Raw genomic sequence first — 23,543 nt, 5'->3', positions numbered from 1 at the left:
ATATATATATATATATATATATGCGACTTGTTTCTCAGGAATGCAGGAGCTGCTCGAGTGGAAGGGTGCGCCGCCGGCCTCCTTTAACCTCCCCGCTGTTAAGAATCTTATCTTAACTACATTCATGTGTGTGTTATGCATGTTGTGTCTCTTTCAAGCTAATCAGCGGTCTCTCTTTCCCTCTAACACACTTGCTCCTCGCCCACCACCGCCTGCCGCTGCTAATCCTGCTCGAACAACAACCCTTCATTAGTGCTCCTGCTATCCTCACATCCCAGACGGCAAGCTAAGCCTGCCTGTCATCAGATATGCAGCTAGCATGGATTTTTCTGGAAGCTCCTTTGGGATTGGACTTTTTACTTTAAAAGGGAATTCCCGAGGAGAACTCATGTCTGAAAATGGAGGAACTGAGGAGAATCGTGGTTTTTAATCTAGGGATGAAAGGCATTTGCCATAGTTTAACACGAAGCCTGAATTCACGCAAGCGCCCGCTAAGAGTGTTAGGAGATTATGGTAGGAATGCATCTCAAAAGCCACCACAGTCCGTCTTTTATCGCTGGCCAGATGAACTTTCCCAAGAGAAGCCACCGACCGTGGGAGGGGAGCCTGGGAGTCAACTGTCACATCATATGCGATGCCAGCAGATAACACCTATGAAAGGAATGCATGGATTGGTCTGGCCTATACAGACCGCATTGATTATGCGTCCATGTGGACCGCAAATCTATATCCGCAGAAGCAAACATGTTTTCATCGACCCAAATGGGACTGTTAAGAGACAGCAATGGAAATGAAAACAGGATGGCATTGGGAAAAAAAAAAGATGTGTTTGAGCAAAAGGGGAGAACCGAAGCCATTGAAATAAGTTTCACACAACGTGAATGGATCAGTCATGATGATACAAAAATATCACAGAGTGGAATTTAGCATGACATTTGCATCCACAGTGAAATGCATTGTCGTACTCCTTGAAAGAAAAAAAAAAAAAACAATCAGACCGTGTGACAATTGTCCACATGTCATTGTTGATTTTAAAGTTTGCAGACGGACAGAAGAGACTTACCGTGGCAGAGAATTGTACTGTCTCTGGGCTTGGCGGAAACTGCCCCCGTCCTCCTGGTGCTGCTTTTGGACTTGAGACTCCATGGTTACCGAATGGCGCCCGCTTTGCATCTCCATCCCGTTACTAGACTATAATCAAAAGAAACAAATCAAGACCCAATCGCTGATACAGTTGAGGCACAGAGCACTTGGCAACAGAAAATGATCAAGGAATAGTGAGGAATTACAGCACAAAATCTTTTAGAATTCAGAGGAGAACAGTATGTGAAAACTAAAAGTGTGTTTACGTGTGTGTTAGCGCGCTGTTTAGATGGCAAGGTGTCTCATTGGGATCAATCTTATTCTGAGATGTTTCGACGGACACTGCTCGAGAGGGCCATTGGAATGATCTAGCCCAACGGTGCAATCCTGAGCCGCATCATTCTGAAAACACATCTATACGAGAATATTTTTGTTTGCGTGGACATAAACTCTCACCCGAGACGGATCCAAGCCGTAGGAGTGCGGATGGTCGTCCATGTCATCGTCCTGCTTCGCCTGCTGGAACTCGTGCCTCAGCCTTTGTATCCGGTCATGGTTACTCGGAGCCGTCTGACTGCTGAGAGCAAAGCAAACTTTTTTCAGCCCAAAGTGTGTTGACACATTTACATTTAAATTTAAAATATACCATTAAGAAGTCTATAAGAAAGTATGCTGTCATGTCACTGTCATGATTGGAGCATGAGACAGCATCGTCATGTCGACCAAAGTGGAAGAGATGGAGGGGTAAAATTGTGATGTAAAAATTCATGAAGCTGACTCAGCTTTCTCCACCCAGGTCAAGACAAGCCCAATCATGGTTTTCTGACCTTTACATAAGAGGGCACCGCAGTGCATGTCTTTTTTTTTTTTTTTCGGAAGTAAGATTGCGAGCTTTTTTTGGCATGCTGTCATTAAACACTGTGCAAAACCTTCCCCGACATTAAAGGGCTTTGAGAGGCCATTCAATAAGAATCAATGGCCTTTCCTTCAGCTTAATCAGGCTCCCCTTTTATCACCAGCTACAGAGGCGGTGCACGACAAAACACATAATTATGATGGGAAAGCCAGCTTGCCTTGCCGCGTGTATGCAAACAAAAGGGATGAAAATGACAAAAGGTGAGGAATTTCTGCAGTAATATAAGGTGAGCCAAGGAACGGGAGATAAAAGTAGAAGGGGGGACAAGGGGTGTCTGGCTTTGCTGCAGAGTGAAAAAGAGTGAAAGGTTAAACAAGAGCATGTGAGAGAAAAGAAAAACGCAGTCAATCAGAACAAAGGCCGACATCAGCAGGGAGATTAAAAAAAAAAGTGTAAATTTGAACTGAGGACCTGCAGCGCTGTTATCGTACACGTCTTCGAAAGCGACACTTGCGGGGGTGCGCAAATCAGTGGTGCAAGCCATTGTTTATTTGGGCATGGAGAACTCTGATGACAGATGGCCGATGATAATAAGCGCTTGGACGTACTGCCAATCAAGTATCACGAAAAGCACAATAGACGTCGACGGTGCAGCGATTTTGTTAGCTGGCCTAAGTAGGACTTGGTGGCTATCCTGTTCTTTCATACTGTCTTACCAAAATCAATTGTATTAGTTATACCCCATTTGCTTCCGATGGTTCATGTGAAAAGCAGCGCAGGAAGCATACACTTTATACGGTTGTTGCAATTAAGTGGTTCACTAGAGTGAGAGGAAGCTAATGCTTTCATTATGTGAAAAGCTGCTCATTAGAAAATCAATGGCTTTCATCCGCTAATATCTTCCTACATCATTTTTTGTAATTTCACTGGTTCGTCCTTAGCCGAAATCTGACAAAACAAATCACATTCTTAACTCAGTGGAATGCAGCACATTTCATAGATTTTCAACTAACCAAGTCAAATGTTCAGCCATAATTGGACATTAGACTGCAGAATTGGGTGCAGAGAGAGGTCACTCGCATAGAAAAGTTCGTAGAGAACGCCAGTAGAACATCGTTGCACTAAAGACGCAGGCGATAACGGCCTTTGACAAGACATGATGGCATGGGCCTCGGCAATATCCGCACTACTTGCAGGAGCTTCTTTCTCCACTGGGAGGTACTAAATTAGTTTCATTCTTGAAAAAAAAACATTTGATGAAGAAAGGGTTGCATTAAATCTTGCAACCTAGCGCTAGACCAGCTTGTTGTAAGACTGGGAGTAAAAAGAATTATGATTTTATCTCCCAAATCTTTTTTTTTTTAAATGATGTCATCAATCAGTTCTGCTACACATGCACCAACTGTAAAGTTCCCAGTACTCTGAATGCTTCTGGAATGGGCTTTTACATCAGCAGATGTGATGCGTGAAAGCACATATGAATGAGCCCTGCATTAATCTAATTCAAGTCATTTGTTTTTGCACAAGACAAAAGGTCACATGTATAAAATGACTCATGCGTACATGCATATTTCCGCAATGTGATCCAAAAAACCGACAGGACTTAGGCCACTGCCAGGCACTGCTCACCTTTTTTTTTTTTTTTTTTTTTTTGAAATGAGAGAAGGTCAAGATGTCAACAGTGTGCCACACAAGCCTCGTGGCCACCATCGTTCCTTTTGCCTGTTAACTTGTGTACTCAATGTCAGCAGTTGACTTTTCATAGTGGCCATGATACCTCTGAATATATTTAAATATCCACCCACTTTTCCCCTGTATGTGCTCCCCTTGATACATTTATTTTGTATGAAAGGCGCCCAAGTATCAAGAGTCAAGATATTTATTGTCATGTTGATCACAAAAAAAAAAAATCCCATCAAATTCATATGAAGTCGTGAAATGTATCCGTTGATGAATGCAGCTTTGTGATGAGCGGCTGTGTTTACATATGTCGCGCTTCCATCCCACCTGTGTTTTTTAACCTGAACTGTTGACAGAGGTCATGAGCCCTCGAAAGCTGCTTTTGGGGTCGGGGGGTGTCGGGGCTCTGGATGCCCGTCGGTGTAATAGTCATCCTTTGATCCGGGAGGATTAGGCAGATGTCTCCGACACCACGGTCAGGACTTAAAGCAAGGATGCAAACAACGCCACAGTCCCTGCATTCATTTCTGACATGTGCTGAGTCTCAGTCTGACCCATAAACACTCACACACGAGCTAATAAATGAGTAATCCAATAAGAAAGAGCACAGCATAGGTCACATGAGCATATGCATGTCAGAGTTTAGGCCAGACTGATCAGAATAACAGAAACAGATTTAATTACAAGTATCAAATTTCAAGGAAAGGAAAAGCGTTGCCTTTTTTTCTGTTGTCATTTACAGCAAAAGAAGCTGATATGGCTTTAAAATGCAATGTTATCTGAAAACTGTTGATTGTAATTCTTAGCATTATCTTTTTTTATATAACTTTGTATCTCAGTGCAGCAGATGATGGGACGGACTTGTTAAGCCGGCGCCCTCTGGCAATCTTGCGTCAAGTCTAAGGCTCAGCTCATCTTTATTTCATCGCACCGTAGACTCACATTTAATTCAAAGAAAGAATGAGAAAGGTTCTTTTGGAAGGGTGACGGACAGCCACCGAGACCTCCCGTGATGGCAGAAAAACGATTAGATCTACAAATACATTTGGTCATTTTTATAAGAACGGAGATGAAATGTCTTTTTATTCTTCAGGGAAAATTTGCAAACCGGGAATTTGAATAGAAAAGATGATTTGATGTATTTTGCACTTCCACATTACTTTTCTTCATGTTCCAAAAGCAATCTGATCATAGATGTTTTCTTTCTCTCTCTTTTCTTTGGTGTCCCTCCGTGTCATTTGTCATTTCTAAATGCCTAAGCCATCGTTTGCAGGGATAGGTCATGAATTCACGTCAGCCCATCACCCCTCCTCCCCATCCGCTCCCTCCGGCTTGGTAAGAGACAGCTGCAGGCTGGACAAAGGCCTAATAACACCCCGGATTTGTCAGGCTATGACTTGACCAATGTACCCATGTGACTGATGTACCGGCAATGGGCCTCGGCAGCTAAAATACCCTCCTCCGAGAAGAGACTGCTGCTGTTGAGCTATTAATGGTTGCCTGTGTGTGTGCATGAGGGGGTCCTTGAGGGGATGCGAGCCCAAATCGTGGTCACCGGCGGCTGGGTAACATGAGGCATTCATTCGCAAAAGTGGCGCATGGACACTCGCAACACTTTTTATTAGGGCAGGAATTCACATTTTCTACTCAAGACCAAACTATGAAATTTAATTCCTCCTAATGTTAAAAATAGATCAAGTATTGCCATAACTAGACAATTGATATCGCATTTTTCAATTATTATACTCAGTAAAATGCCATACAAAAAAACTGAACTCCAGTTTTAAGTGGTGACCCAAAAGGTCATTTTCCATTTGCTTTGCTGAGTTTTTGGCATCAGATCATTCCTTTCTTTGTCTTTTTTTTCTTTGCAAAGAAATATAAAACTTAGTTCTGCCTGGATGGAAAACTCTGGAGGCTAAGAACAAGGACATCATGATGAGAATCTGAGACCCATAAAGCTGTCGCTACACAAGAACACAAACGATCTAAGACAACCGAGTTCACCCTAATTTACTTTCATATTCTTAAAAAAAAAAAAACCGAAACATTGAATTGCTCAGAAAATATTTCATTTGAAACTCATCTCGTCTTGGTTATTCCTATACATACATTACTGAATGTGTTGATTATCAAAAAGGATGAGAGGAAAACTGCATTCTCATTGTATCATTGTCCTCTGCCCTATCACTTAAGCATGGGACTCCATCCCAGTTCGATTGTCAAAAGTAAAAACAAGCAAAGAACAAACCAAAACAAAATCACAGTCAAATTGAAACAGAAATAAATAAATAGATATAAATCGTCGATACAGAGAAGATAACAGCCTTCAAGCAGGTTTATGTGATGTTCACACACAGCTGCTTGAACCCTGCTGCCCACTTGACTTTTCACATTTCCAAACTGAAACTCCCACATCTTCCAGCTTGCCGTGAGTTGGGATGCCCACAGGCAAGCATAATCGAGTTACAAATGTCTTTTTAGCACTGCATGGCTATGCCAGTGCAGGAGTCGGACGGCAGACAAAGGGAGGGAGGGAATGGGGGACATTCCAAAACAAGGGATTTGGGGGATTATATTGTTGAAAAAAAAACATGAAAATGAAATGGGTTGTGGTGTCTATTTTTTCCTGCAAAAAAGTATATTTACCCACTAAAGTTTGTCTACAAATGTAGGCAAGCATATAGAAGAAGCATAATTGTTTGTACAGTTGGATTCATCCATTCTTCCATTTTCTATAGCGCTTGTCCTCACGAGCAATTCTGGAAAGCATTTGGTTCCAAACAAATATATATTATTATCAGAAAAGTCTGTCATTAAGTCCCTTTAACATACCAAAAGTCTGTGCCAGCCATCCGCATCAATGTCTGTGTTCGTGCTACGGCCCCCCCGATCAGACAAAAAAGCCTTTTAGTATTCAGAACGAATGTCAAACAACTTTGGTTAGATGATCTTCCCAAACTATGTCAATGGTCTTGGAGCCATGCGTGATTCAGTGCATGTAATAGTGGGCTGACAAAGCAGTTTGACAGGCAGAAAATGAGTCTGCACTTACTTACTCTGATTTCATGGCTGACCAGTTCCTTCTGCACATGAGCATTGCAGCGATCCTTTTTGAACAAAATAGGTTTTCTCAGATGTCTACCCTAACTATTTTCAAATGTTATGATCTAAAAGACATTGGCGTTGACATAATGCTGCAAAACTCCCACGGAGTGATGCAAGAGGCGCAGTTTTACGTTTCTCAGACAGTCGACATGAGGACGGACTTATAGTATTGATTTTGGAAAACCAAAAGAAAATGTACCAAGGTATGGACACACAAATTGTGCACCTGACAGTGACGATTTGCAGCTTGGCATGCATGTAACGTGATGGCTTGTTCGGTTATGTTGCATGTCATGTAAATAAGATTCCTTTTCTCGCAAGGTTGGGATGTCGACAAACAAACCCTGAATGTCAGGGCGGCTGGTATGGAATTTCGCCTAGCATCGCTGGTCAATGGTGTAGTCATTGAAAGGAGCCTTTCGAGGCTAACAAGCAAGAATCCTGTCTATTAAAAGGGCACAAAGGTCCCAGAGGTTCCATCTGGAATGTCTACAACTGTAAAGTATCTCATTTACTCGAGCACAATACCAGACATTGGTCAATGCGGAGCTACTCTTCCCTTTCTAAATGTCACAGACTCGCAGTTTGCAGGTGAGCCTGGAGCCAACGCAGAATCATTTGTATTTGCAGGCCAATACGCGCACAGCCGCGGCCACTGCTCCCTCTTTATATAATTAAAGAAAGAGGCACAGGGGAATTCTTGTCAGAGCACAGCAAGGGTCAGGGCCACTTTAAACAACAGAAATATTGATGGTAATAAACCAGAATTAAAAAGATGGAACAAATGGCTTTTTTGCTTCCGGCACAGCTGGTCCCAGCTTTTAGCGGTGAAGACTTGAAGAGGATGAGGGGGGCTGTTAGTGGGAGTAAATAGAGGTACAGAGTAGGACAGCGGGGAAAAGGGAGAGGAGGGGCGGCGCGCTCAACCACCAATTGGTTGTCTGCGTTGTCCGCGCCATTACTGGATGAAGTCTTGGAGCCTTCATCTTAAAGACAAAATTAGGAAAGAGGAAGGAGGCCAGAGATCAAAGTTCCTGACCCTTAATAATGGCAACCTAGACACATGAACAGAGCGGGAAAAATATGGCTGGCGGCATGATTTCAATATAGACTGTCAATTTTGCGTAATAATCAATGGAAGGTTCAAAAGGTCGGCATATACTGACAGATGGGGTGACTGAACCAGGAAGGTTGAAAAGAGGACAAGTCAACAATTGGAACTTCAAAAGACTTCCCAGTGGTCACATATCGCTTGAAGCGATTGTGCGCTCAGTCACCGAATTGGCGACAACCCGTTTTTTTCTAATTTAGGACTATTTTGACTTTTAATATCATGTGATTTTCCATCTTCTCCTGCATTATCTGTCAACAATGTGTGGATAAATAACAACAACAACAAAATACATTACTTGTTACATTCAGTTATGTTTTGTGCACATTAAAGTTAAGATATACAGTACTGTAATTAAAATATACACATTTTTCACCGTGACTCTAAACAGAAAATGGATGGAATCCACTTCAAAAACTATATTTGTTGGATTGTTATTATATTTCGTTCACAAATGTGATCCGCGCAAACTTTCACACACCAAAATACCAAACGCACCCATGGACTCAAGGCATTTTTGACAGCTCACAATGTCACAGAGAATAAATGCGCCCACGACGCAATCTCCCATCAGGATCGGGAAGGTTAACATATGTTAATGGGTCTTCAACCCTTGACCCTGGCATTCATGACATCATTATCAACCCCACCAGACATAATGTTGACCTGTCACTGCTATGATCTATGGCTCTGATGGCGCTCTGCCTTAATGAAGCCCTAATGCTGCCTTCAACTGTTGAGGCCGCAGCGAGTTCTGGCTTTGCGGCACTCAATTATCAACTTGAATATGCATTCATCATCTTTTAACAGGCATCCATCAGTCAAAAGCCTCTGTGACATCTGTTCAAGCCTAAATATAATACCCTCTTGTATGCGGTGCAACTTCCAGTAATGACACACAAATAGTCACATATTCGATTCACATGATCAAGACTGTCGGTCTTCACTTCCCTTGTGACCGAAATGGCATTAAGTAGCCCCGTCAGTCGATATCTCTGCACGTCTTGATCAATGGCGTTTTTAAATATCAACTGGTTTACATGAATACACTTTGAGTCGAGGAAGGGAGTCAGAACAGAGCCTCAGCATGTAATGTTACAAAGAAGCTCGATTGAAAAAGCTTTACAAAGCCAGTAATGAACTCACAAGGCTCTGCCGTACTGTAGCAAGGTCATAAATTGGTATCCCCAGTTACATACACCTGCTTAGACACGCTTACATTGTGTGTTGGCAAATAGATATTTACACAGTTTGCTTCTTCTCCTTGTTTTTTAAAACCTGAAGCATCACAGGAGCCTCTTGGAGACACCCCAATCCCCCAAAAAAGCTCAATGTCGCCAGTTCATGGTCCCTCTTTGGCAAGACTATGTGGGCAAAAACCCAATAAGGTGTCCCATTTGAAATAAGACACAGCTAAGCACTCAGCCAAGGCTCTGTCATGTGCCCTGTAATGTCCGTGAGCATTTTTCAAGCCCTGTTAGGTGTCACCTGCGGTTGAATATGCTCTTTAATTGAAATGAGATGAGGGGCATTGACGACAAAAGACGAGGTGGTTTGAAGGTATGGGTGACGGTGAAGGGATGTCACGCGTTTTCCCAGAGTCCCAGACAAGCCACAGAGGATTAACCCCGCCCCCTACCCAAAGAGACCAGGCGCTCATGGGTTTGGGCGCAGATGGTGACTGTGGTCCTTGACGTGTGAATGATTGCATCAGTGAGTCCCGTCTACGTGAAGATACTCTTATTAGAAATGCACAGAACTCGCCCTTCACCCTTGCCGTGGGGGTTGGGGACGAGAGCATGGGAACAAAAACATTGTGCCTTTTAATTAAAAGGCCAGTGTTTGGAGAACTCCAAATTATGTTTTTCCTCAACCTGCTGAGTGAGTAAATCAGCTCCAGGTAGGGGAAAACAACTACGTTCTGATGCATTGATCAATAGATGTCATTTGACAACTGTTACCTTGTCGTGTGATGCCATTAAAACAACATTCTTTTTCCTGTATAGGATGTTTAAATATGAAAAATGTCCTTACCGTATTATTACATTTCCATATAGGTATATTTTGTGAGTAATCATGTTGCTTTGTGTTAATGGCCACAATAAAAGTGGACTATTTTTTTTCTCGAGTATTTTTTTCTACTCCATGCCTTTAAAACACCCCAAATTTATATAATCCATGACTTTAAGGACAGATGAAACTCGCTACTAAAACAAATGGCCCTATAACTGGCATCCTCTATCACAGTCCCATGAAAACTGAAACATTCCTGAAGAACAGCTTTAGCAGGCCTCAAAGGCCTGTTTGTACAGTACGATAAAGCTTAACTCATGCCATCATCTTGGATCTTGTAAAGATTAATGAGAGGGGATAGAAGAGAGAGAGAGAGAGAGAGAGAGAAAGTCGACGGGTGAAAGAGAAGGAAACACAGCTGCGAGCAGTGAACAGCAGTTGCCAATTGGCTGATGTTCACACAGTGTTAATTCCCCAAAACAGGGGATGACATCCATGCCGAGAGAGGAAAAGCCACCTTAACTTTGGTTGAAATAAGGTCGGGCTTGACATTTTGTGTTCTTGAGCTCTAAGATCTGAACATTTGTCTGTCCCGTTGATGGGGGGGAATGAAGTCAAACACACACATGGCAGATTTGTTTTGATACCTGGCCAAATATTAACATTTACTTAGGAACCAATGAGCTAATATTTTCAAACATCCAACACAAATGCTCTGTAAAACTGATTAGGCCGATTCCTTTTAAGAGCTTCAATATGCGCACATTCATGTGCTTGACTGTGTGTGGCCTCTCCTTACTGTAAGACAAATGATGTTTTTCTTCACTTTAGTATTACCAAGCAAAATCTGGTCATTTTATCCATGGCAGGTTATATTTTCCTTTGCATAAATCCACATTTTCTCAAAGCCATTACAACATTTTATCAAAGGGAGACTTCCACACTTGTGTAACGTAAATTGGCAATTTCTTCACCCAGTCAAATGCTCGCCATTGGTTCTATCAGTCATTGCGGCCTTTGCAAAGTCAAGCGCTAATGGTTTGAGATGGCAATTTCTATACAGGCAATTTCAGATTCATTTCCTGACTTGGATTTGAATATGAACGTGGAACGGGCCTGGTCTGGACAAGTAAGCTTCCTTTGTCTTGGATGTAAGTGGGTAGTGATTATATGACAGTGACGGTCGTAATGAAACCTTGCCACATGCTTCGCTATAGCCGTGCCCTTTCAAGAGGAAATTCTTAGATAATCAACTATAGACTCTTCTCCTCGGATGAAAAGGCGTGCGGAGGAACAGTGAGGGAGAAAGGGGAATAATGTGCTCATCATTACTGTCATGACCATCATACAGTGTGAGTCCCCGGTGCTCTTCTGTCCCAGCCGGCAGCAACAAGGGAGGAGATTGTCAGGACACACAAGGGATGGATTTTTAGATGTGGCACTATGCCGCGAACTTTGGAGGAACAATTTGGGGAAGACCCTTTTCTGTTACAGCACAAATGAAGGTCCATTCAGACACCTTCAAATAGGTCTGCTGTGAAAGGAACTTGATTGGCCTAATATAAGTCTTTCAACAATAGAGATAAGACAATTCAACAAAACATTTTAGCAGTAAGCTTCCAACATCACCGTACAACCGGGGGGTGTAAATTCATTTTGCAAAAGGGCCACGCCAATATACTCATCTCAACATTTTTCTGAAATAGTTAATGGGCATATGTCTCCCTTTTACAGCGATGCCTGTCACCCATGTTATTGTCTTTGTTTTCCAGCTCTGATTCTTATCAGGCGGCATGGAGAAAGTGACTTTCAATGTGGAAACATCACTGTGGACGTTGCCAAGTTCCCTTTTAATCTAATTAAGATCTGGAGAGGGGAAAATAGCTGATCCTCATTTGGAGTTTTGCTAACGAGTTATCATAAAAAAGATTCATGCAAGAGGTCCTTTTCTAAGATAAACGCCGGAAAAAGGCATAGGGGAACGCATGCGAGAGAAAGCAAAGAACTCCCACCATGTTTTTTTTTTAAGTCTGAAGGCTTATTCTCAAGCCTGTGCATAAAAAAAACATGCATGCGGAAACTGTTGCATTCTTTTCCTGAAACGGGGGCCACTGATCGCTTTCCAACTTAATAGAATAAAATAGAGCCGTCACTACATACACTTTAAAAGCGTAGTAAAAATCAGATTTATGGAGAAAAGGGCGCTTTGCTACAAGAGCTTTCAGTGCCATGGTAACTCAGAGAGGGGTAAGGTCAGAGGGGCAGTTGAAGGAGAGCAACAGGGTGGCTGGAAAAGAAAGCTGACTTTCTACCTCTCCCTGCTACGTTTTCATTGAGCCTTTACCAGGCTAATGCATCAAGGTAGAATTTGAATAGAGAGGTCAAAGTCCTCTTCATAAATTAGGAATGTCTTTGTCATCTGAGTCATTCAGACGTTAGCCATGGGCGTCACGGATGGAACACGGATTTAAAGGCAACAAGTTCATGATTTTAAGTTGGAGGTGTGGAAAGGGGCCTTTTTTCCCAAGTAGCTCTTTTTCATCTATTCTACCGCTTTTACTTCTTTCCCCTTTCCATCTCCATTTGGCTTTTATTGCCAGAGCACTACGACTAGATACAGTGCAGCCATTGACTCTGCTGCCAGTAAGCCAATGTGGCACTTCTGATGCTCGCTGTGCGGTTGTTGTGTTTTGTCTGCGGAAGGTGGGCCTGTGCCATGCGGCTCCGCTCAGGGCCAAAGCTTGCTCCTATTGTCTCTTGTCATATGGAAGCCAGCAAGAACATGGAGATAAGGCTGTCCTCACGCTGTTCCCTGACCTTCTAAGGCACCCAGCTGGCAGTAAATGCAGCTATAATTATTATCCCAATTACCCAGGCCAACTCTGTCTCCTCTTTGTGTGCTTAGGGTGAGGGTGGTGTGGGGGGGGGTCCACTGAATTACTCGGGGCATATACTGTGAAGGGAGGTCCAACACAAAAGGAGACCACTAAGCAGTTAGTCTCACGCTGTCTAAACTATATTAGTGGAATTGAGGGTCTATACATTTTGCATTTCATGAATGGGTATAACAGAATAGATCCATCCATCCATCTATCTAACTAGAAATGTTTCACACATGGTACAGACCGCAAATTAGTGGAGCATAAAAGGGTCATGAACGTGTCCGAGAAGCTGAAAGAAGTCATCAAATGGCAAGTGCTGAACTAAGTGCAGAAATGCCATTTTTGTTAAAGGTGTAAAAAGCCCTTACATGTGTTTACTTCGAAGTCCACCATCCTTCAGTCTGAGGAGTCCGCCTCAGTGGTAAAACAAAGTAGTGCACGCACTGCATAAAAACAAAGCCAAGTTGAGTCCCCATCGTTGCCAAAAATGAAGAGAAGGGAATGCATGTACTCAACAGTTCTCCAAATGCACATCATAATTCTATGTTGTAAAATCAATATAGTCAATATGCGTGTGAGTCAGCCCCTTCAGCTTTGTAACAAAGCAGCCGACAATGAGAGCTACAGAAAAAAAAAAAGGTTGGTGCAAGAGTTAAAAAAAAAAAAAAAAAAAAACACTGGCAGCATCATCTGTGCCAAAAATGTCTCCCTCATCAGATCATCTTATCTCTGTACTTTTATTGCTTTTCCTCGCGGCGGTGAAATGCTGAGACTGTTTGGGATGTTGCTGATTCCACCCTAAAGATTTTTATCCAGACTGAATGTCACAGGAGCTTTGGGGTGCTCAGATCACTTTAGAAAAATGTATTTTATTGTGTCATTTTGCTTCAGGGCTCAAGCATCATAGAATGGAAAGGGGGGAAAAAAGCAGGGGGTTGGGGGAGAGGGGTGGCAATCATATCCGTGCCCAGAGAAATGATCTCACTTATCTTTTGGGATCTTGTCATGGCAACAGTGAGATAAATATAATGAGTGAAAAGTCGTGATTGGAGAAAAAAAAAAGTTATGGATAGAAGAGATAAAAAAGAAAAAAATACAATTCCATCACTGACTGTCCTAAAAAATATCCACAGTCTATAATTTCAGCCTGAGGTGTTTCACTGAAGCAATTTTGGTACTGAGGTTGGAGTTAACTATCATATTAAAAAAAAAAAAATCCATTTAAGTTACAGCAGTATGGAAGAGATTGACGCCGAAAACAACAAGCCAGGAAGCAAAGCAACTGAACATTGCAGGTTGGATTTGAAGAGATTAGCCTGCCGGCACTTATATTTATACGCCTCTATCTGGCTCGGCTTTCCTTCATCACATAGTCAATGTTCAAATGCAAAGGAGGGAGCGGCAGGTTTGATTAGAGTGAGGTTGAGGATTAGGTCCGAGCAATCTGCCCCCCCCCCCCTTTGCCAAGGAACAAAGCTGCTGCTTGGAAGGTGCATCATGCAAATGGTGTGAATAAAAAGGTAGAAATAAAAAGAGACAGATAAGGGAAGTGCCACCCTGCCACTCTGCAGAGTTCATTAGCTCAGCGTTGTTCAGGTAATAGCATGCGGGCAAGGGGGGCAAATGGATTTTCTGGTGTCGACAGGCTTCCTCCATAAGATTTGCAGCCGACTAAAACTGAAAAACGCACTGTTATTGTTCCGATTTGAGACTGTGAAACAGGAACCAGCTTCCAGCAAGAGCTGTAAAACATTAAAGGGACACACGTGTTGAGATAAATCCATTATAGCTCATAACCTTGTCACAATGTATTCACTCGGCATACATACATTTTGATTTCATCCGCAATATGAACGAGACACACATTTGAATGAATTCAATCAATCAATCAGAGGTAGGGTGTCACACACACAGCATTTCCCGCATCAATCGTACTCGACAACACCACCATATATCCATTAAAGGGCCTGACCTAAAACCGAGATTGACATCAGTAACCATGAACTTCATTCTGCTCGATAAATGGAGTTTTATTTGCAAAGGGGCAAAAAATGGTATGCTTTTCTCTGCGTACTACCACTACTTTTGTCCATATACAGTAGTGCAGGGCTCTCGGCATGACACACATGTCAATGTTAAATGCTCTCAAAGGTCTTGTAGCTTCTCTTGTACTCCCACCAGTAGCAAGGATATCGTCGGGATTTCCCTTTACTCCACTCTCCCTTGGTGCACATGTACTGTATGTATGTGTGTATTGTTGCCAACTGAAGATGGACTAACACCAACCAGGGAGATTCCAGAGGAAACCTGATTATCCCTTTGGTCATATGGCCGTCCCTGTTTGTGATGATCAACACCATTCCTCACTCTCTCATACACTTTATGCAGGATATAAATATTCTTGATATTTAAGGAGAGTGGACTATAAGTAGTTGAGAAAAGACAATATTGATGAATTGATTCAGAAACACTCTGCACTTCAGTTTTGTAAAGCTGTCAAAACACATGCACACACATGACCTTTGACCCACACTGCCTTGGGCATCTTGCGTCGGATATCCTTTCAAATCTAGGAGTAATTTTGCTTTGACATTAGACCGGGTTGAGAGGTGACACGGAACATGTAGTGATTTAACCTCTGACCTCAGCTACATCACCTAGCCTGTGCGCATTATTGAAAATTCAAAGTGATTTTTGTTTTGACGTAAACGGGCGTTGCTCCAAATAAAAAATGACAAATATGACCACAAAACTCCATCGGCTCTGGGGACACACATGCAGATACAAACTAGATCCAGTACAATATTGGTGTCAAAATTGGTTTATTACGGTCATTAGAACTTTCTAATATTTTGGTCTGGAGATTAAATCAAAACAGGTTAACTAAAACATTTCCGTGACAGTTGAGCGTATTTAGCTCACTGCATCAATTGTTCGGCGAGGATGGTAAGCGCTGTGGTCACCGCTGACTCCCGTGAAAAGGAGGGACTGCTCAACATGGCTGAAAATAAATTATGTGTTAAAATATTATTCCGATGCCGGGCCTTAAGTGCATATTGATTCACAATTATTTGTAATAACAGCGAAGAGGGAGGGCCAACGCCATCCATTACAGTGAGAAAATAGACACGGGGGATCAATATAAGCAGAATGTGGTAAAAAGCATGGTGGCCATTTTTTCTGTCAAAGAAGATCATTAGGAACAAGAAGAATAGAAAGCCCTCTTGGCCCATACCATGGTTTGCCTTGACTGGGCTGAATAAATAAATAGCATTCGGTTGCAGAGGGAAACATTGACCTTACTACTATTGTGGTTCACTATGTACAGAAGGAATAATGTATTCCTTTCCGGAACTAATTACTAACGAAAATGAAGCCTTTTTGGAAATAAATAAATAAATACACGCGAACAACCCCGCTCCAAAAACTAATTAAAATGAACTGAAATTAAAAACAAAAGTCAAAACAACATATAATTATAATGAAAGCTAAAGCTATTATTATAACTGATCCACAGAAATGTTAACAGCTACATTTCAGGAAACATTATGATAAAAAACAAAAAAACAAACACACAAAAAAAAAAAAAAAAACAAAGAAAAGTGAATTTTCCACTGTGACGGGAAAAAAAGTGTATAAACGGATGCAGTAAATCCTAGCCTACAGGCACAAGAAATAGGCCTATTAAGGTGCTTAGCTACCCACCATGTGTCACTTACACAAACATACCAAGGAAAGAAGGAAAACCAATCTTCTCCGACTATGATGATTGGATAGCTCCAATTGTAGCGACAATTCAAGGCTTGTGAATTTTACTTTTGCGAACAAGTGGATATTGTTAGGCGCTGGTCGAGAACCTGCCGGAGATGGGAGTTAAAACTCCTTCTGAAAACAAAGTTAGATGTTCCCAGCCAACCCTCCAGCATATATTGCGCGTCAGACCAGCACTGCTCCCGACCAACAATCTAAGAGCAACATCTCTGAGCACCTGCTTTTTTGCAAGCTAGTGCATATTCTCCCTCCTTTGTTTTGCCATCAGTGGTCTGACATGAAGCAAAACTCACACCTCCAAACAAATAAATCATTTGCATCAAAAATCACACAGATGCACCATAAGCACAGCGCAGCTTGCTTGTTTTCTGTCACAACTGTAACCACAAAAGCAAACGCTAAAACCCCAAAATTCCTCTAATCCTGGGACAAAATGTTGGGGTATTTTTTTTTTATCCCCCCCCCCCCCAACACATGTCGCAATATGCTGAGAGCATTTCACACAGCAGACAAAAATACATTGCTCCAAAACCAAGAACAGTGTTCCCATAGAAACATCATGGAGGAGGAAAATGCAACAGCTTGCACTTATGTACATTGAAACAACCATGCTGTGCGATGGTCTCCATGGGAAGGTTTCGCAATCAGCCATAAGTTCCAGTATGCTCAAACACTTCTGCACATCTAAAAATAACCACTGCACGTACGCCTTCATCATTAAACTTGTGAAAGCTATTGATTACACCATTATGTGCTAGTTCAGTGAACCGCATGACTCCATGTCACGACACGACCACATCACTTCTCCAACATTATTGCAGTCGTAACACACAGTGCAAAGATGGCTGTCGTTACAGCTGGAGTTTCATGGGGCAGTATTTCAAATGATCACAATAGGACATCTGAGCCGCGGCTAGTGCTGGGATTTAACCACTACCAGACTTTGCATTTTCGTGAATCCACAAGAGAGGGTGAGGCCGACAGTATGTATGTCTTCAAATGTCTTTAATGTGTATTTTGTCCCAAATGTATTGCCAGTGGTGATAATGCAAGTCCGTAAACGGTTCAAATGCATATCATGAAGGACACTTAAAGTAAATATCTGCATGAAATGTGTCGGTGAGTCAGATGTGTTACGTTTGACGCAGTAGCTGGCGCTTGCCATGACAACTGATTCTGTGATGAGGGCGCTGAATTTAAAAATAGCATTTCAGTGGATCCATTCATTTGGTTCTGTGTTCTGACATGATGGAGTTGGTTGAAATGTGTCTGAAAAAGGCCTTTCCATAAAAATGGCACGATATTCCTTTAAAATTTGAACCTACAGTTTGGAAAATGCTTAAAAACTTGGGAGATGATTAGAGGAATGAGTGCAGACAAGACAACGTCTGGCCTTCCTCCAGTGGGACATGCCATAATTCCTCCACACACACACACACACCCCTTTGAATTGGCATTTATCTAAAGGGGTAGAGGAAACAGCACAGCAGTAAAAGTGACACATGTTGAGTCTCAGCATAACAAAGGCAGTCACGGAATTGGGGGTTTGGGTTTACACCAGTCAAAGGTCTCCCTCTGTGAGGATTGACAGGATTGAGACTTGTGGAAAAGAAAATGAAAATTGCATTAATTGATGCCATTAAAGGTGGTTGGGTGTGTGACTTTTGACTTTTGAAATGAAGTAAGTATGACTGGGCAGCCCATATTGAGGAAAGCCATATGTCAGCTTGTTTGGAGAAGATGTGCAACAGGTGGGATTCATTGTGCTGGTTGATCTGTTTCTCGTCTCTTTCTGGGATCTAATAGGAATTGAAAGTTGTCATAGTCTGGGCATAATGAAATTGAGAGCATTATGCTTATGTCTAGCAGTGATCTGGTTTCTCATCTGACATTTCATTGCTGATTAGCCCTTCTGAAATATGAATTAGCTCCCTTTAACAAGAGCTGCTTCACTTGCATAACATTTTCATTACGGAGAAGAGAGGAGCAATAACAACCGTTAACTTCCAATCAAAGGAAAGGAAAGATGGTATCTCCAGGTGTTAGTGTTCATTCAGACAGTCATTAAAATGAAAACGAAGGCCGGCGGGGAGACTGTTGAAGAATATAAAACGATTAAAATAGCTGCTAACTGTCAGGTTTTATTTAGCATCGTTGTTTTCTAAGAGTCTTGAAAGAAAATAACGGCGGGGAATTACTTTTTTTTTTCTTTCCCATATCAGATGGTGTAAAATAAGTCCATATTCTCTGGCACGAATCTATTTTTTTAAAAGTTATTGCCTCAAGCTACCTCTTTCATAGTATGGTATACGCTCGTGAAGGCAGCACAGGTCAGGATGGAACTTTGTATAAATGAATCCCCTGAACACAGAGGGCCACCACCACAGCTGTATAAACTGTCCCCTTGCATGATCTATAGGGACAAACGCACCAAAACACACAGTGACAAGGCCCACCAAGATCCATTAAACCTCCAAAAGACCGGTTCCGTAGAGCACTGAAGGCTGGTGTCACTGCTTGTTACCAAGAAAACACGCACGCACACACACCCACATACGGCAAAACCTGAGCCAAACAAACGTCTGATAGAAAAGCGAGGAAGAAAAACTAAATCAATCTTGATACACTGTGAGACTCTGTGCAGTCAATACAGTATCAGCCAATTTGTGTCAAGGGGCTCGACGGGTATTATGTGTGACGTGAAAGTTGGCTGCAGTTGACACGGTCAGCACTGCTTCGAGCTGAGTGAAATAGATTGGGAAGCATAGCAAACAGCAACAGGGATAGGGCTGCCATTCAAGGGTGCTGCGGCCAAAATGGTCGAGGCAGGTTGATTGGAGGCCGAGAAGGTAAGAATCTAAGAAATAGTTCGAGCTAACTTCATCATTCCAACCCGGAATGAACCTTTCTTTGTGCGCTGCGACACACTCATACTCATGACCCCACAAGGGTAGAAGCTGAACAAATGAGAATCAGGGACATTGAGAATTTGTTATTATGAGAGGAGATATCCAGTCTTTTTGCTGCTATATAAGGCAAAGCACAAAAAAACATTTTGACAAAAGGGTACATTGCCATCGTGTAAAATGTTCAGCCGTTTGTGAATGAATACTTAGTTGGGTGTGTTTGTGGAACCCAGGGTGGAAGGCTCCCTGAGCTGGCAGTCATGCTCAGCACCCCCAACAAGACTGCGCCTGTTCTGATTAGATGGGGCTTCCTTCCACTACTGTGTGTCAGGAGCTCTGCCAGAGATAAAGACAGTCTAACAGATGTCCGCCTTATCTCAGGAGCCAACCTCGAGACCGTCAACCCCTTAACACACACAGACACAAAATAATACAATATGTACTAGGAAACTCGTTTCCCTTGCTTGGCTTTATTGCAGAGGGACTCAAACCTTCAATTTTTTTTTTTTTTAACTTTTAATAATGTGTCACTTGCAAAATCAATGAGTGGACAACAACGTTGGAATTTAATAATTACAGGAAGGTGAGGTGTTAGAAAAATATCATCCTTGATGGAACAAATGACACAGTAATGAACTCATTCTTCCACATGGGGACATGCTAAATAAAATTGCAGCATTTAACAGTCAGAACTCGCAGTTCTGGAAGGTTTACCTGACAGTGAGAGGAAACACTTAAGAAGCTCCGCCCCTCCTCCTTCCTTTCGCCACATTCATTTGAGGCAGAAGTGGAATGTTTAGGTGCCTTTGAAGAAGTGTCTGCTTTTTGTTAGCCCGACATGACACTTATTGTTCTCACCATGCACGGCTGATTATGTTATCTCGCGCTTGCACATCGCAGACACAGCATTTGAAAGACAGGAAGGGTGTTTAGGCAGTGGGGGATAGAGAGCAATGCAGAGAGAAGAAGTTGCAAAAAAAGAGGAAAAAGTGGAGAGGAGGCTGAAAATCAGGAGCGGAGGGATCATGACACAAAGAAGAGAAAGCAGAGCTGGGGCCCCCAGGGTTTGGGGTCTATGTGTAGGCATAATGAGCGGTGCCAAACATATCCAGCCTCATTAATTTCAACGATCAAAGCCACCTGATTCGTACGCCAGGCTGCTTTTCGTCTCCTGTCTGCAAAGCCCTCACTTGTCACTTGAGATCAAACCAAGCCAGACGGAGCGCTAGGCTAGCAGAACGTCATGCTCCTTTCTTCAGATATAGATGCGCTGGGATGGAGGGGGCCGGAAGGGGACTGAGTAAAGAACTGCATTTCTGCTACACAAACACCTTGACTAATGCTATTCCCAAACACCTGGTGTGTAGCAAAGTCAATAAATATTAATGGGTGTTATTCCTTTGCTAAGGCAGGATTATGCGGCAGTGGTTAGTATGCCTGCCTTATAGATCAGAGCTTCAGGTTTGTCTCTCAGTTGTGTCAAGTCTGCATATTCTCCCTGTGTTTGTGTGGGTTTTCTCAAGGTGCCCCATGTCCGATTTGAGGGGTTGCATTCAATAAGGCTTTTTGGAGGTTCACTTATAAGGAAGCAGCAGTCACTCATTTTTGGGCTTTGGAACCAAAAGGTCATGGGCCGATTTGCCCTGCCAACAAAAGAAGGCACTCAGCCCCCAAGAATCTGACATCTCTCTTAAATGCCTGCATGTGTGTGGTCTGCTTCTCTGCGTGATATGCACAAAACATAAGAGGGGTTTACAGCTACACACCAGTTTATCTCAGTTTTTTTTTCCCCCTCGCTGCTGTAAAATAGACGTGAAAGTAATTCTCTAAAGCTTTGCCATTTTACAGACGATGCGATGCATTCTCACTCTTTTGTGGCTCGTGTTTGTGAAAACACCTCACGGCGCTTAATCTTGACACGCCTTGCACCATTTTTCCCACAAAAGCCCGACAAGGTGCTGATTGTGATGTTATCTGCCATAATGCACAAAAGTCAAGCCTGCAGTCATCCATAACACCAAAACTCCAATCGTTGGCAGTTACTGGCCTCTCCTGCTACTCCCAAACAAAGTGTGTCTTGATCAAAGAGAGATGGCCTCCACTGCATGTCACGCAAACATTTCATGGTGGCGGGATGTTTTAGTGTGATTATTTCTGCAAAAACACATCACACATCCATGTCATCCAGCTCGGAATGTTTCTTGTGCGGGAAAAAAAGAAGGCGTTCTTACCATGAGCTTCTAAGCGTATTTCAAAGGAACACAAACAATCTCATGACTGCAAGATGAATTTCTCACAGTTTGGTATGATGTGCAGTGCGGTTCTACCGCAGGCAGGGTGATGGATGGGCCTACCTACAGTAGACCGATTGCCAGTCAATCACAAAGCGCACAGTGTACACGCTGACAGCATGCTCACCACAAGCTCCCCTGTAGTTTAGTTCTAAACCAGTAAAAATGACACTCGTCAATAAATACGTTATTGAATGAGGGTACCGTGGGACGGTATGTGGTTAGCATGTCTGCCTCACGTTCAAGAGGTTCTCAGTTTGATTCTCAACTCAAGCATATGAATACTGAAGATGGATTAATAAGGGCTCGTGATTACCTTTGGTGATTGTGTTTTTTAGTCTTTTTTTTTGTCTATACATGGACCAGGTGTTAGAATAGAAAAACAGAATCAGATGATGAACTATCAAAGCCGTGTGTCAGGCAATCCAAGACATGCATAAAATTGTAATGTGTTCTGGAGCTGTAGGGGGGAATCAACAAAGTCGCTCTGGTGCCTGCTTTCGTGTGTGAAGCACTACATCTGGGGAAGGTCATTCTCACTAAAGCCACTTTCATTGGGCTGTGGCCTCTAAGCAGACTTCACAGTGGGGCAACTGACAGAATATGTCAGCAAACCACTAATCCTTGTTTAGCCTCTGCAAAAACAAAGACAAAGTCCCCTCACATCCTCTTACTCGCTCTTGTTATCCCTCTCGCTGCTCGACCCCCCTCTTCCGAGCCAGCCAGTCACTCAACCTGGCCACACTTACAGCACACTTACGGGTCTACATGGTGAGGCCTGATGGTTGGTGTTGGCTACCACGTTATCTCCTCTCTCAGCACCTGGTAGGGGAGGAAGGATTAGTAGCGTGCCCCCGCATCACTTTGAGAATGCTCTCTTGTCTTTGAGTCTCTCCCACCACACTTCCTCTTTTGTTTTACCCCCTTAGTGGCGAAGCACCATATGTTGAGGTGAATGAACTGTCTCCACGAGGGGCATGCGTCACTGTATAGCCTGACATTGGCATGTGCTGGGATGGACCACTGAGTAGGAGGAGGAGGAGGAGTAGAAGAAGGAAGAGGAAAAGATGAATGGGCCTTAGGTTTAGCTACTGTGTTTGCCGACCTCACGCACACTGATTTTGACTCTTCCTACAGTGTCTTACTTCATCCTAAGGATGAAAACAGTTTTTCTCACAAAAATGATGGTGATGTCTGTCAGAGTTTGTCTTCCTGAGCAAAAGGTGCAACATGTCAAGCCTCCTAAAGGTCCCGTAGTCACCGTCACACACTTGAATCAGGAAATAATTGGTCATCTATTGCAGTCTATGCAAAGCGAAACCCCAATGCAGTGCCTTCCTTTTCTTTTGAACACTTTTGGGAGAAAAACATAAGTCAGAAAACTACGCCAGAAAGCGAGCAAGATGTGAGAAATACGAAGTCGGAAGCATGAGTGGATCCACATGCGGCACCGGAGCGATTGCCTGAAGGAAAAGTGTGGCTGTGCCAGTTTGGTCGATGAAAAGTACTGTTGTGATGGCGACGTATGGGGGTTGGGGTGGTGATATTTAGTCAGAGAAAGCACAAAGAGGTTAGGAGGTCATGGGGGAATGGGAATAATGAAGAGGAGAGACTCATTCTCTTCCTTGGTTTAGCCTTTGGCCTATAATGAGGGCTCTTGACACCGAGCAGCACACTGATACAACACATTTGGCAGCCTGGCAAATTGACCCGGGAGCCTGATGGGTGATTGACAGCAGCAACTCCTCAGGGCGCCGACATGTGAGTGTGTACGTGCGTGTCAAAGAGGGCGCTAAAAAGAGTATGAGGGAGGAAGTGAGATGGCGTGAGACGGAAAGGATG

At 42.9% G+C, this 23,543-nt stretch overlaps 1 protein-coding gene across 1 annotated transcript in view; it reads right to left on the bottom strand.

Moving 5' to 3' along the window:
* Nucleotides 1-1,026: 1,026 nt before the first annotated feature.
* LOC109512654 (partitioning defective 3 homolog) overlaps nt 1,027-23,543 on the bottom strand; it is a 188,856-nt gene continuing 166,339 nt past the window's right edge. The window contains exons 23-24 of the mRNA XM_019864537.1: nt 1,540-1,660; nt 1,027-1,191 (exon numbers count right to left, since the gene is read on the bottom strand). Of these exons, the coding sequence (XP_019720096.1) occupies nt 1,060-1,191; nt 1,540-1,660 (253 nt within the window). The 3' untranslated portion in view covers nt 1,027-1,059. The remainder of the gene's footprint in view (nt 1,192-1,539; nt 1,661-23,543) is intronic.

This window comes from Hippocampus comes, unplaced genomic scaffold (genome assembly GCF_001891065.2).
Source record: "Hippocampus comes isolate QL1 unplaced genomic scaffold, H_comes_QL1_v1.1 scaffold389, whole genome shotgun sequence".
NCBI classification, from domain to species: Eukaryota; Metazoa; Chordata; class Actinopteri; order Syngnathiformes; family Syngnathidae; genus Hippocampus; species Hippocampus comes.
Note: the sequence above shows the minus strand (reverse complement) of the source record. Positions and strands in the feature narration are given on the sequence as shown.